Below are 13,735 nucleotides of genomic sequence, written 5' to 3' on the forward strand. Positions count from 1 at the left end.
TATTCCGGGGATCCCTGGGTGGCGCAGTGGTTTGGTGCCTGCCTTTGGCCCAGGGCGCGATCCTGGAGACCTGGGATCGAATCCCACGTCGGGCTCCCGGTGCATGGAGCCTGCTTCTCCCTCTGCCTGTGTCTCTGCCTCTCTCTCTCTCTCTCTCTCTCTCTCTCTCTCTCTCTCTGTGTGTGACTATCATAAATAAATAAAGAAAAAAATATTAAAAAAAAATATTCCCCGGGACGCCTGGGTGGCTCAGTGGTTGAGTGTCTGCCTTCAGTTCAGGGCATGATACCAGGGTCCTGGGATTGAATCCTGCATCAGGCTCCCCATGGTTAGCCTGCTTCTCCCTCTGCCTGTCTCTGCCTCTCTCTGTGTCTTTCATGAATAAATAAATAAAATATTTAAAGAAAAATATTCCCCAAATGGGTCCAGGCCTAAAACTATATAACTCTTAGAAGAAAACATAAAGCAAAAGCTTTGCAACACCAGATTTGGCAATGATTTTCTTGGATATGACACGAAAGGCATAGACAACAACCACAAAAAAATAGACAAATTGATAGTTTTCAACCTCTGGGTATCAAAAAATGCCATCAACAGAGTGAAAAGGCAGCTCAGAGAATGGGAGAAAATATTTGCAAATCACATATCTAATAAGGGATTAATATTCAGAATAATAGAGGACTCCTAAAACTCTGTAACAACAAAACTTGGTGATTCAAAAATGGGCAAAGGACTTGAATAGATATTTCTCCAAAGAAGACATACAAATGTCCAATAAGCATAGGGAAAGGTATTTAACATCACTAATCACTAGAGAAATGCAAATCAAAATATGAGATAATAACCTCACACCCATTAGGATGGCCACTGTTAAAAAGCAGAAGATAACAAGCATTGGTGAGTATGTAGAGAAATTGGAACCCGGGCAGCCCCGGTGGCGCAACAGTTTGGCAATGCCTGCAGCCTGGGGTGTGATCCTGGAGACCCGGGATCAAGTCCCACATCAGGCTCTCCGCATAGAGGCTGCTTCTCCCTCTGTCTGTGTCTCTGCCCCTCTCTCTGTGCCTATGAATAAATAAATAAAATCTTTAAAAAAAAAGAAAAGAAATTGGAACCCTTGTACAGCATTAGCAGGAATGTAAAACAGTACAGCTGCTGTGAAAAAGAGCATGCCATTTCCTCAAAAAATTAAAAATAGAACTACCAGATTATCCAACAATCTGGGTATATACCCAGAATTGAAAACAGGGTCTCAAAGAGGTATTTGCATACCCATGTTCACAGCAGTATTGTTTACAATAGCCAAAAGGTGGAAGCTGTCCACGTGTCTGTCGATGGACAAATCTATAAGCAAAATGTGGTATATACATACAATGGAGCATTATTTAGCATAAAAAGGAAGGAAATTCTAACGTGTTATAGCATGGATGAATCTTGAGGACACTATGTTAAGTGAAATAAGCCAGTCACAAAAAGATATATATACGGCATGATTCTACTTATATGAAGTGCTTAGAATAGTGAAAATCATTGGAACAGAAAGTAGAATAGTGGTTGCTGTTGGCTGGGAAGGAGAAATGTAGAGTTATCTAACCAGTACAGAATTTTAGTTTTGCAAGATGAAAAGAATTCTGGAGATGAATAGTGGTGATGGTAGCTCAACAATATTAATGTACTTAGTACTCCTGAACAGTACACTAATAATGGTTAAGATATAAATTTTATGTTTGTGTATTTTACAACAATAAAAAAAAGGAAAAAATGCCAGTGTACCAAGGTTGATGTCTTAGTACCATAGTCGTGTTAACATTAGGAGAAAATTAGTGAAGAATTCTCTATTCTTTGCAACTTTCCTATAAATCTATAATTACTCCAAAATAAAATGCTTATTTAAGAAATAAAAATAAAATAAATGATAGGTATAATATAAATATTATACAGCTACTAAAAGTATGAGGTAGATCTATTAATACAAACACTAATATGAAAAGATCTCCAAGATAAATTGCTAGATTAAAAGACAAGTTGAAGACCTTATATAATATCCCATTCTGTATATTGGAAAAAAAGAAGCATATGTTTGTTTGCTGATACACAGACAAGTTCATACAGGGTACATAACAGTAGTTAACTCTAGCAGGTGTATGGAAATGTACATTATGGACAGCCCAGGTGGCTCAGCAGTTTAGCGCCACCTTCAGCCCAGGGCCTGATTGTGGAGACCCAGGATGGAGTCCCATGTCAGGCTCCCTGCATAGAGCCTGCTTCTCCCTCTGCCTGTGTCTCTGCCTCTCTCTCTTTCTCTCTCTCTCTCTCTCTCTCTGTCTCTCATGAATAAATAAATAAAATATTTTTTAAAAAAGAAATGTACTTTATTTTAACTTTATACCCAACTATTTTACTAGAATATTTACATGATTTTTAAGAAAAAACATTCTAAGAATCACATGGTCAGTAATCAAAAGAGTATGTTATTGGCATAAAACAGACACATAGACCAATGGGATAAACATACAGCCCAGAAATAATCCCATGCATATAGAGTCAATTAATTTACAACAAAGGAGCCAAGAATATACAATGGGGAAAGAAAGCATAGTCTCTTCAATAAACGGTATAAGGAAAATTGCACGCCACATGGAAAAAAAAAAGTGGTCCAATCTCTTATACCATACACAAAAATTGACTCAATGTGAATTAAAGACATGAATGTAAGACCTGCAACCATAAAACTTCTAAAAGAAAACACAGGCAGTAGTAAGCTGCTTGACATCAGTCTTTGGGATGATTTTTTTTGGATCCTATACTGAAAGCAAAAATAAATGGGGGACTATTGCATTTTTTTAAGATTTATTTATTCATTTATTTGAGAGAGAGAGCAGAGTGAGTGAGACAGAACATGAGTGGGGGGAAGGGGCAGAGGGAGAGGGAGAAGCAGACTCCCCACTGAGCAGGGAGCCTGACATAGGGCTCGACCCCAAGACCCTGGGATTATGACCCAAGCTGAGCCACCCAGGTGCCCCAAATAGGACAATTTCAAACTAAAAAGCTTCTGCAAAGCAAAGGAACAACAAAATGAAAAGGCAATCTATTCAATGGGAGAAAAATCTCTGCAAATCATAATATCTGATAAAAAAATAATATTCAAACACATAAAGAACTCATACAACTTTATTTAAAAAATTAAAAATAAGTCCAATGTAAAAATGGGCAGAGGATCTAAATAGACATTTTTCCAAAGAAGACATGCAGGTGACAAACAGGTACAAGAAAAGATGCTCAACATCACTAATCAGCAAGGAAACGTAAATCAAAACCGCAATGAGTTATCACTTAATATCTGTTAAATGGCAATTATCAAAGAGACAAAAAACAAGTGTTGGCAAGGAGAAAAGGGAATACATGAGCACTGCTGGTGGGAATGTAAAATTGGTGCAGTCACTATGGAAAAGAGAATGGAGTTACCTCAAAAAATTAAAAATAGTCTATCATATGATCCAGCAATTTTACTTTTGGGTATTTATCTGAACTCAGGAAGATATCTACACCCCCATTTTCACTGCAGCACCATTTACTACGGCCATGGAAAAAAAAACCTAAGTGTCCACTGGTGGATGAGTAGATTAAGAAAATGTCCTACATATACACACACAATGGAATGCTATTCAACCATTAAAAAAAAGGGAATCCTGCCATTTAAAACAACATGGATTGACCTTGGGACATTAGGCTAAGTGAAATAAGTGAAAGGGAGAAAAAAATAACTGTATGATCTTACTTATATTTGGTATCTTAAAAAAAATGAAACAAAAAACTGAACTCATAGATACAAAGAACAGATTGGTGGCTGTTGTGGCTGTTAGCGATGAGAGTTGAAAGTGGGCAAAATGGGTGAAGGGTACAAACTTCCTGTTATAAAATAAAGAGACCTTGGGAATGTAATGGACAGCATGGTGATTACAGTTGATAATACTGCACTGTATATTTGAAAGTTGCTGGGCACCTGGGTGGCTCAGGCGGTTAACCATCTGCCTTTGGCTTGGGTCATCTGGGATCAAGCCTGCACAAAGCTCCCTGCTCAGCAGGGAGTCTGCCTGTCCCTCTCCCTCTCCCCCTCCTCTCCCTCACCTCCCTCTCCCTTGGCCCCTCCCTCCCCTTCCTTTCCCCTCCTCCCTACCCCCTGCTTGTGCTTTCTCTCTCTTTCTCAAATAAATAAAATCTAAAAATAAATAAATAAAGAAGTTGCTAAGATAACAAATCTTAAAACTTCTCAACACCAGGAAAAAAATTTGCAACTACACGTGGTGATGGATGCTAACTGAACTTACTGTGATCATTTTGCAATATATACAAATGTCGAAATCATTATGTTGTACACTTGAAATTAATGTTATATGTCAATTATATCTCAATTAAAAAAAAGAATCACATGGGTCAAGTGATTTTCAATGAGGGTGCCAAGACAATTCAGTGCAGGAAAGAATAGTCTCTAACATATGATGCTGCAAATCTACATAAGCTACATGCAAAAGAATGAAGTACTGATATGTGCTACAAATATTATGCTAACTGAATGAGTCTCAAATATATTATGCTAAGTGGAAGAAGCCAGACACAAAAAGTCATGTACTGTATAATCCATCTATAAGAAATATTCAGAATAGGTAAATCCATAGAGACAGATCATAGATTGTTGTTCCTAGAAGCTAAGCAGAAGGAGGAACAAGGAGTGAATGCTTAATAGGTATGAGATTTTACTCTGGAGTGATGGAAATGTTTTGGAACTAGAGAGAGGTGGTGGTTACATAATGCTGTGAATATACTAAATGCCACTGAACTGTTAGCTTTAATATTAATTTTATGTTATAGGAATTCTAGCTCAAAAAAAACATTTTTAAGCTTTGATTTTAAAATTTTGATAAATTGTACAGTAATTCTTTTTTTTTAAGGGGGGGGAGGAGCAAAGGGAGAGGGAGAAAGAAAATCGTAAGCAGGCTTAATGCCCAGAGCAGGGACCGAGGTGGGGCTCAATTTCAGGACCCTGAGATCATGACCTGAGCCAAAACCAAGAGTCAGAATGTACCACCCAGGAGCCCCTTAAACTGTATAGTAATTCTTTTTTTTAAGATTTTATTTATTTATTGGAGAGAGAGATAGAGTGCATGAGCTAGGAGTATGGGGGAGAAGCAGACTCCCTGCTGAGCAGGGGGCTCAACATGGGGCCTGATCCCAGGACCCCAGAATCAGGACCTGAGTCGAAGGCAGACAACTGACTAAGACACCCCTGTGTAGTAATTCTTTTTAAATATTTTAATTGAGAGACAGAGAAAGCATGTGCACAAGCACCAGGGAGAGGAGGGACACAAGGAATAGGAGAAGCAGGTTCCCCACTGAGCAGGGAGCCCACGGGGCTTGATCCCAGGACTCTGGGATCATGACCAGAGCTGAAGGCAAACTCTTAACCAACTGAGCCACCCAGCTGCCCCTATATAGTAATTCTTAAAACCAAAGTAAACCACTAATTTTTTTTCTATGCACAAACAATACCTTTTAAGCATACTAAAAAAACTTCATTAGCATTCTAGGCCTCTGCTTTCAACACCGTGATTACCTAGCTTCCTTAACCCTCCTCCAACATGTGAGCCCCTCAGGAATACAACCCATTTCTCACTTATCCGTGTCCCCAGTGCTCAGCACCAGGTTTGGAGCAGATGTCTCCGTGAATATTTATTGAACTAAACTGGGCTACAGATGAGAGTCCTAAGATGCATTGCCAGCCACTGGCATGGAATACTGACCTATCCTCGTGGATGTAGGCCAAGTAGAAGAGGAGCAAGATGCAGTACTGTCTCTGGCGAGCAGTTTTCTCCATATACTGGCGATCTGATAAGAAGGCAAGGCTTTCAGGGTTCCTGCTGCTTATGTGGGGTAGCCCATGTTGTAGGAATGTGGATACCACAGAGAGTTCTGGGGAAGAAAGAAGCAAGAGAAAGCCACACAGACAACACAGGAAAGCAGATAATCAGCATATGAGTATCTACTATATGAAGAGTACTGCAAAGGGTAGCAGGGTACATGCAAGATAAAGGGAAATCAGAGTTTCTGCTTCCTTTATGCACCCTTCAGTCTATCAGGAGGAATGAAAGGTAACATGTGAAAGAACATGGATACAATCCTTCATTCATTCACTGACAAATGTTCCCTGAGTGGCTCCTCTAGGCCAGGCTGTGACACATAGGCCCTATCTCCAGGAGCTGGTGGCTGAGAAAAGACATAATGAGATGGTTAAAGGACATGTGTGAGCAAGTACCCTGTTCAAGCGTGGAGGAGGGTGTGACTTGTATTACCTGGGGCTCAGAGGACAAGCTCCAAAAGGAGGGGACTGTGAACGGTAAGCAGAAAACAGGCAAAAAAAGTGAGAGCAGAGAATCCTGGGCACAGGAAGCAAGGTGCTGAAAGGCCCAGAGGCATAAGAGGACACGTTTAGGGCGCAGAAAGGAGTTCAGGCTGACGGAACCAGTGATGAATAGATATGGAGTCTCAGGAGTTGCAGAACTATGTGACATTATTTGTTGTTTGAATGCTGAGTGAAGAATTTAGATTTTATCCTAAGAATACATTTCCTATGAAACCTCTGTTTCAGAAAAGAAAGGAAGACTTCAGAGTTTAAACTTTCAATAAAGTCAACTTTATAGAAAATTCACTATATTACCCTTATTTTCCACATTTTACCACAGATCAGAGGAACCTTCATCACAGTGCCCCACAGACTGATGTTTGGGGACCACAGCTGAAGGCCAGGGTGTTAGGATGATAAGACTTGGTTTCGGGATAGATCTTTCCACCAGTGGATGGAGATCGGTTGGAGGATGAAAGACCAAAAGCAGGAAGCCAAGTGAGAGGTCAAGTGAAATCTGTCCTACCAGTACAGTGGACTTACGGCCAACTGAGGATGGAGAATGTCGCACAGCAATCTAATAGCAGAGCCAGGTCAGATCTCCTAAATTCTAAGTTTAGTGATTTCTTCACCAAAGCACACTATGATCATTATCATCAAAATGAAACTAATATTCTTGAGTTTCACATATCCACCCACCGGTTCTCCTGATATATAAAAGAAAGAAGCAGGCTGCAAATATAAGTAAGGTCTGCTGTTCTTCCTGGCACTCAGATTTGACAAGGCAGATATGTGGCAAATATGTGTCCTGTTCCCAAAAGAGAGGGCGATGTCAGCAGCAGTGAGACTAGCAAGGTGAGCACAAGAGGTGCTATGCAGTGGCTGCCAACGATATCTTAAGCAGCAACCATGGCAGAAGTAGTTGTGCTCGTCTCTCTGCAGGCCAGACCACACCTGAACAGGCAGAGAGCAGGACATCACGCAGAGAGGAGTGGATGCTATAGTGTGGGAACTAGGAGCCAAGCCATGTTGGAAGGAATGAAAATATTCACGTAGGCTTCTGTCTCTCTCTGCACAGTGTCAGGAAAAAAAGAAAGAGGAAGAGAGGTTTAGGAAGTAGGGAGACATGACACATCTTCATAAATGTAAAAAAGAGGAAACATGGCCAGCACTACAAAGAAGGTATCATCTTTGCTGAATGAATGAATGAATGAATGAATAGAACAATGATTAAATTATTTTATGTTATACCAAAAGAGGTCTAGGATAGACGAACTCTTTAGGGCAGAGAACACGACATAATTATCACTGTGTCCACAGCAGCCCTGAGGCCTTCCTGGCGTAGCAGAAGTTCAGTGAATATTCAATAGAGGGAAAAACTTCAGCTCTCAGCCCTACATCTGCTGTTCCCCCTCTAGACTCTGAAGATACCTCTTTTAACTTACTCAGACCTCTGCTAACATGTTACGTACTCACAGAGGCCTTCCCTAACCACCTATCTAACCTGCATCTTCTCCCTCCATCATCCTCTATCCCTTTGGCCTATTTTTTTCATAGCACTTACTCATTTCTGACATTGTATCTGTGTGTTTACTGTCTACCTGTCATCCCATAAGGACAGAACTTTGAAATTCTATAACCAGCACCTGGCACACAGAAGATGCTCAAGAAATACTTTTGGAATGAAGAAACAAAGAAGTGGAACAGGCCATTCAAAGTATTTTGAGAAGTCTCTGGAGGTAACAAGCAGAGAGCGAAAAGTCTGGTATAAGGGAAGTTACAGAGGAGACGGCCAGGATGAGGAACTAGGCTTGATAAGCTTTGGGGTCTTTCTCAACCTTGTGAGTCTAAGGATCCAGCAACCTCAGGTTCTTATTGTTTTCTGACTCTATTATCTCATCTCCCTAGGTGTTAACCTACAGTTCCACCATTCCATGACTTCATGGTTCCTCTGGGCAGCTTCTAGCAAAGAGGTCATAATTATTGTGATATTGACTCACTACCCAGCTAATCAACAAAGGCATCCAGACTGTAAAAGATAACCACTGACCTGATGAATGGTCAGGCTGCAGCGTCTTACCTTCTTTGGAAGGTGGTTCTGTCTTCTCTGGAGCTGAGAGGAGGTTGAGGATCATGTAATAGAGGAAGCTGGAACATACCTGATTTAGGGCTGAATGCCTTAGAGGGTGAAGGGGAAGAGAGAACAGGAGAGAGGATGTTGCAACTTTGGCTGGGACAGCATTATCCCTGCCATATACCGGGGCACCACTGCCTTGTGCCAAAGCCCAGTGAAATTCTAGCCATCCGTGGCCCTAGAAGAAGAGTTCTGGAGGTAGCTGTGAATAATAAATATGGAACCTGCTGCCACAGCTGTAACTTAGACCCACAAGCATTCACTAAAATTTAACTGAAAAAATAAATCAAGGAGGGCTACTGAACTCCAACTTAACAAACCATACTAACAAAAAATGAGTGCTGCTAAGCCAGGAAAGGGCTTGGGAATACTAGTTTAAAACGAAGCTATTGAATCAAGACAAGTAGTCAAGAAGAACTACCTGTCCAATCCAAAATTGTGACTTTGAATCCAGACAGATCCCTGTGTTTGTATTCCCTCCTGAAGGTTGGTGTTTTATTCAGAGATATGCAAGGAGACTTAGATAGTGCATTATGGTCACCTTGCAGGCTGTAGGCAGTAACAAATGGACTCTGTCAAGTAAACGCAGAGACAGGTAGAAAACCATAAATGGGAAGGAAGAAAAGGTTACTCTAGAAATGTAACAAGACAGGGATCCCTGGGTAGTGCAGCGGTTTGGCGCCTGCCTTTGGCCCAGGGCGCGGTCCTGGAGACCCGGGATCGAGTCCCACGTCAGGCTCCCGGTGCATGGAGCCTGCTTCTCCCTCTGCCTGTGTCTCTGCCTCTCTCTCTCTCTGTGTGACTATCATAAATAAATAAAAATTTAAAAAAATAAAAAATAGAAATGTAACAAGACAGAGACTGAAGTCTCTGGTTTTTTTGTGTTTTGTTTTCACTTTTTTAAGATTTTATTTATTCATTCATGAGAGACACAAAGATAGAGCACAAGCAGAGGGAGAAGCAGGCTCTCTGAGGGGAGCATGATGCAGGACTCAATCCTGGGACAATGCCCTGAGCCAAAGACAGATAGTCAGCCACTGAGCCACCCAGGCATTCCAGAAGTCTCTACCTTGAACAGGAGAGCTTCTCCTCTGGAAATGCTCAGCTAGCAGTATCTAGAACATGACTCTCACACTCTCTCTCTCTCTCTCTCTCTCTGGTCTCTTCTTTCATTACGCTCTGAGGGCTTCCATTTCCCCATTTGTACAACAACTGGGGTTAGACAAATGATCTCTAAGAGGCTTTCCAGCTTTGATGTAACAGATGCCCATCCAAGTATCACATGGAATGAGTGTCTCAACAGAACCAGATTAAATAAAAGTTGTAGAAGCCCGTCCAGCTCATACCACCAGCTGCTGAGCAATTCTGACACGGTGTCAATCCCCCCATGAATAAACCACACCAGTCAGAAATTTCTACTTGTCCAATCAAGGACACTGGCTGGTTGGCACTAATTCTGCCTGAGACCATACATACCTCAGACTGCTGCAGAACCTGGCCTTCAGTTCCAGGGTTAGTCGTATGAACGATGAGGAAGCTTGGGAGAAGTGGGAAGAAAGCAGAGAGTAGCTGTTTGCTTGTTTGTTGTTTGTTTTGTTTTGTTTTTGTTTTTTTAGATTTTATTTATCAATGAGAGACACACAGAGATAGGCAGAGACACAGGCAGAGGGAGAAGCAGGATCCATGCAGGAAGCCCGACGCGGGACTCGATTCCCAGTCTCCAGGATCACACCCTGGGTCGAAGGCAGTGCTAAACTGCTGGGCCACCAGGGCTGCCCAGCTGTTGTTGTTTTTTTGATAGATTTATTTTTTTTAACTTTTATTTATTTATGATAGTCACAGAGAGAGAGAGAGGCAGAGACAGGCAGAGGGAGAAGCAGGCTCCATGTACCGGGAGCCCGACGTGGGATTCGATCCTGGGTCTCCAGGATCGCGCCCTGGGCCAAAGGCAGGCGCCAAACCGCTGCGCCACCCAGGGATCCCCGATAGATTTATTTTTTAAGATTTTATATCTTTATTCATGAGAGATACACAGAGAGAGGCAGAGAAATAGGCAGAAGGAAAAGCAGGCTCCATGCAGGGAGCCTGATGCAGGACTCAATCCCAGGGCCCCGGGATCATGACCTGAGTCAAAGACAGACATTCAATCACTGAGAGCAGTTTAAACCAGACTTAGGACACGCTCATCCTGGCTCATACTGATCACATCCTCTACTACCTTCCCAAATCAAATTCTCTTCTAGCGAGCTTCCTCTCAATAAAAATCACCATGACCCACCTAGATGGCAGTTACAACCCAAGGCATTACCCTGAGCTGTTCCCTCTCCCTCCTGCCCCACAGTCAACTGGTGCACATCCCCTAACACTGCCTTAGTTCCTATCACCAGACTGAGTTAATGCAAGAGATTGAACTGTTTTCTCCAATCTTGCCTCCCTCTAACTCATGGTCCACACTGATCCACAAATGATCTTTCTAAAACAGAAATCTGACTCTACTAATCTTCTCTAAGACTCAAAGCTCTGGAGCACATGGGTGGCTCAGTGGTGGAGCATCTGCCTTCAGCTCAGGTCATGATCTCAGGGTCCTGGGATTGGGTCCTGCATCAGGCTCCCTGCAGGGAGCCTGCTTCTCCCTCTGCTTATGTATCTGCCTCTCCCTCTATGTCTCTCCTTCTACGAAAATAATCATAGTACATACTCCTAGGGGTTTTATAAATGAGTTCATAAGTAAAGCACCTGGAGTGCTTAAAGCAGTATCCACCTGGAGTGCCTGGGTGGCTCAGTCGGTTGAGCATCTGACTTTTTTTTTTTAATTTGTATTTATTTATTCATGAGAGAGAGAGAGAGGGAGGCAGAGACACAGGCAGAGGGAGAAGTAGGCTCTATGCAGGGAGCCCAATATGGGACTCGATCCTAGGACTCCAGGATCACGCCCTGGGCCAAAGACAGGTGCTAAACCGCTGAGCCACTCAGAGATCCCCAAAGCATCTGACTCTTGATTTTAGCTCAGGTCATTATCTCAGAGTCCTGGGATCAAGCCCTGCGTAGGGCACCCTGCTCAGTGGGAAGTCTGCTTGTCTCCCTCTCCCTCTCCCTCTATCCCTCCCCTTGTTCCCATGTGCTCTCTCTCTAAAATAAATCTCTTTTTTAAGAAAACAATATCTTGGGGTGCCTGGGTGGCTCAGCAGTTGAGTGCCTGCCTTAGGGCCAAGGTGTGATCCTGGAGTCCCAGGACTGAGTCCTACATTGGGCTCCCTGCATGGGGCCTGCTTCTCCCTCTGCCAGTGTCTCTGCCTCCTTCTCTCTCTGTGTCTCTCATGAATAAATAAATAAAATCTTTCTAAAAGAGTCTGTTTCTGGGCAGCCCCGGTGGCTCAGCGGTTTAGCGCCGCCTTAGGCCTGGGTGTGATCCTGGAGTCTCAGGATCGAGTCCCACATCGGACTCCCTGCATGGAGCCTGTTTCTCCCTCTGCCTGTGTCTCTGCCTTTCTCTCTGTCATGAATAAATAAAATCTTAAAAAAAAATAAAAAATAAGGATCCCTGGGTGGCGCAGCGGTTTGGCGCCTGCCTTTGGCCCAGGGCGCAATCCTGGAGACCCGGGATCGAATCCCACGTCGGGCTCCCGGTGCATGGAGCCTGCTTCTCCCTCTGCCTGTGTCTCTGCCTCTCTCTCTCTCTCTGTGTGACTATCATAAAAAAAAAAAAATTAAAAAAAATAAATAAAAAATAAAAAAGTCTGTTTCTTAAAAAAAAAGAAAGAAGACAGTACCTGACAATAGTAAGAGTGTAATAAATGTTAGTTATTAGTTATTAATTATTATTACCTTTCTCTCTCCTCCCTTACTGTTTTTGGCTCTTTTCCCCTTCCCATTCTCACCATCACTACTACTTTCTAAGGAAAATAAAGCAGACTCTGACTCTGACTCCTGGGCTTATTCTGCAGATTGAAGTATTTACAAGGTGACTACGGGAAAAGTGAGAAAGGAAGGTTTATGCTTCGGAGGAAAAAATTACTAGTAAGAGAAGAAAATAAATAGATGCAAGAAGGCCTGGAGATGGCTAAGGCAGTTGAGAGCCACAGGGGTTCAATTTTAAGAAGGCAGTTCAGCATACAGATAGACACCAGCTTTCACATGGAGTGCCACCCCTTACCAAGGCATCCGGAAGTATGTGGGGACAATTCTCAGGTGTCACGATGACTGGGGGTACTTCTGAAATTCAGCAGTCAGAAGTCAGAGATGCTAAACATCTTGTGAGGTCTGAGTATGAAGTATGGAGAGCAATATGGAAAGATGTGTGCTGTGGGCTCTGAGGTGGAACTCCTTGACATTCTCAGAGAAGTATCAGTAAATTTGAGAAGTTACTTTAAGTACCTTTGATTGTTGGATGGTATTCCCTTCCACCCAACACTGAGCAGAATATGGATATTGACTCTGAGTGATTACATAAACCTCCTGCCCACAGGAAGTGGGCTCTCTTTGAATACTCTGAGCACCTGCCTCCCTCCTGACTTTCACACTTGCCTGCTGCCTACCGAGCTTTTTGGAGAACTTCTCCTTCATGTGAGGGACGATGATAAAGAGGCTGTGTAGAATGGAGAGGAAAACTTCCATCAGGTTTGGATGGGTGGCCTGTTCTGAGTGTCTCTGCAAAGAACCAGAAGGAAGAACACAGCACACCAGGACTGAGTCTCTGAAGAAGAAAGCATCAGCAAAACTGGCACGAAATCTAGCAACAGTAGACTAACCCCTTTCACTTGAAGGGCACAAGAAAAGCTAGGGAACCTGAAGTCACAAGCCTGCATCCAAGGCTTATATCCACCATTTAGTAAGTTGTATAAGACGCATTACCTCTGGGCTTCTGCACCAAAAAGAATAAAACAGGAATAACAACAAGACCTATATCCCAGAAACAAATTATATCTGATTGTAAAAAGTACCTTCTAAACTATAATGCAGAGTAACACTCAAGTTTCTTTTTTTTTTTTTTAAAGTAGGCTCCACACTGAACGAAAGCCTTGAACTCATGACCCTAAGATCAAAAGTCATGCTCCACCGACTGAGCCAGCCAGGCACCCCTCCCTGACACTCAAGTTTCTAAGACCATTGCCATTAGTAATAGTCATATGGTTTACAAACTATCTTCACTTTTTTTTCATGTGATCTCTAAACACTAGTCATTAGGCAGCTTGATGTAGCAGACA

At 42.5% G+C, this 13,735-nt stretch overlaps 1 protein-coding gene across 1 annotated transcript in view; it reads right to left on the reverse strand.

Annotated features, from left to right (window-relative positions):
• MEI1 (meiotic double-stranded break formation protein 1) overlaps positions 1–13,735 on the reverse strand; it is a 74,789-nt gene that overhangs the window by 36,748 nt on the left and 24,306 nt on the right. Inside the window, exons 15-18 of the mRNA XM_055328365.1 lie at positions 13,067–13,178; positions 10,008–10,068; positions 8,478–8,575; positions 5,799–5,967 (exon numbers count right to left, since the gene is read on the reverse strand). Of these exons, the coding sequence (XP_055184340.1) occupies positions 5,799–5,967; positions 8,478–8,575; positions 10,008–10,068; positions 13,067–13,178 (440 nt within the window). The remainder of the gene's footprint in view (positions 1–5,798; positions 5,968–8,477; positions 8,576–10,007; positions 10,069–13,066; positions 13,179–13,735) is intronic.

This window comes from Nyctereutes procyonoides, unplaced genomic scaffold (genome assembly GCF_905146905.1).
Source record: "Nyctereutes procyonoides isolate TBG_1078 unplaced genomic scaffold, NYPRO_anot_genome, whole genome shotgun sequence".
NCBI classification, from domain to species: Eukaryota; Metazoa; Chordata; class Mammalia; order Carnivora; family Canidae; genus Nyctereutes; species Nyctereutes procyonoides.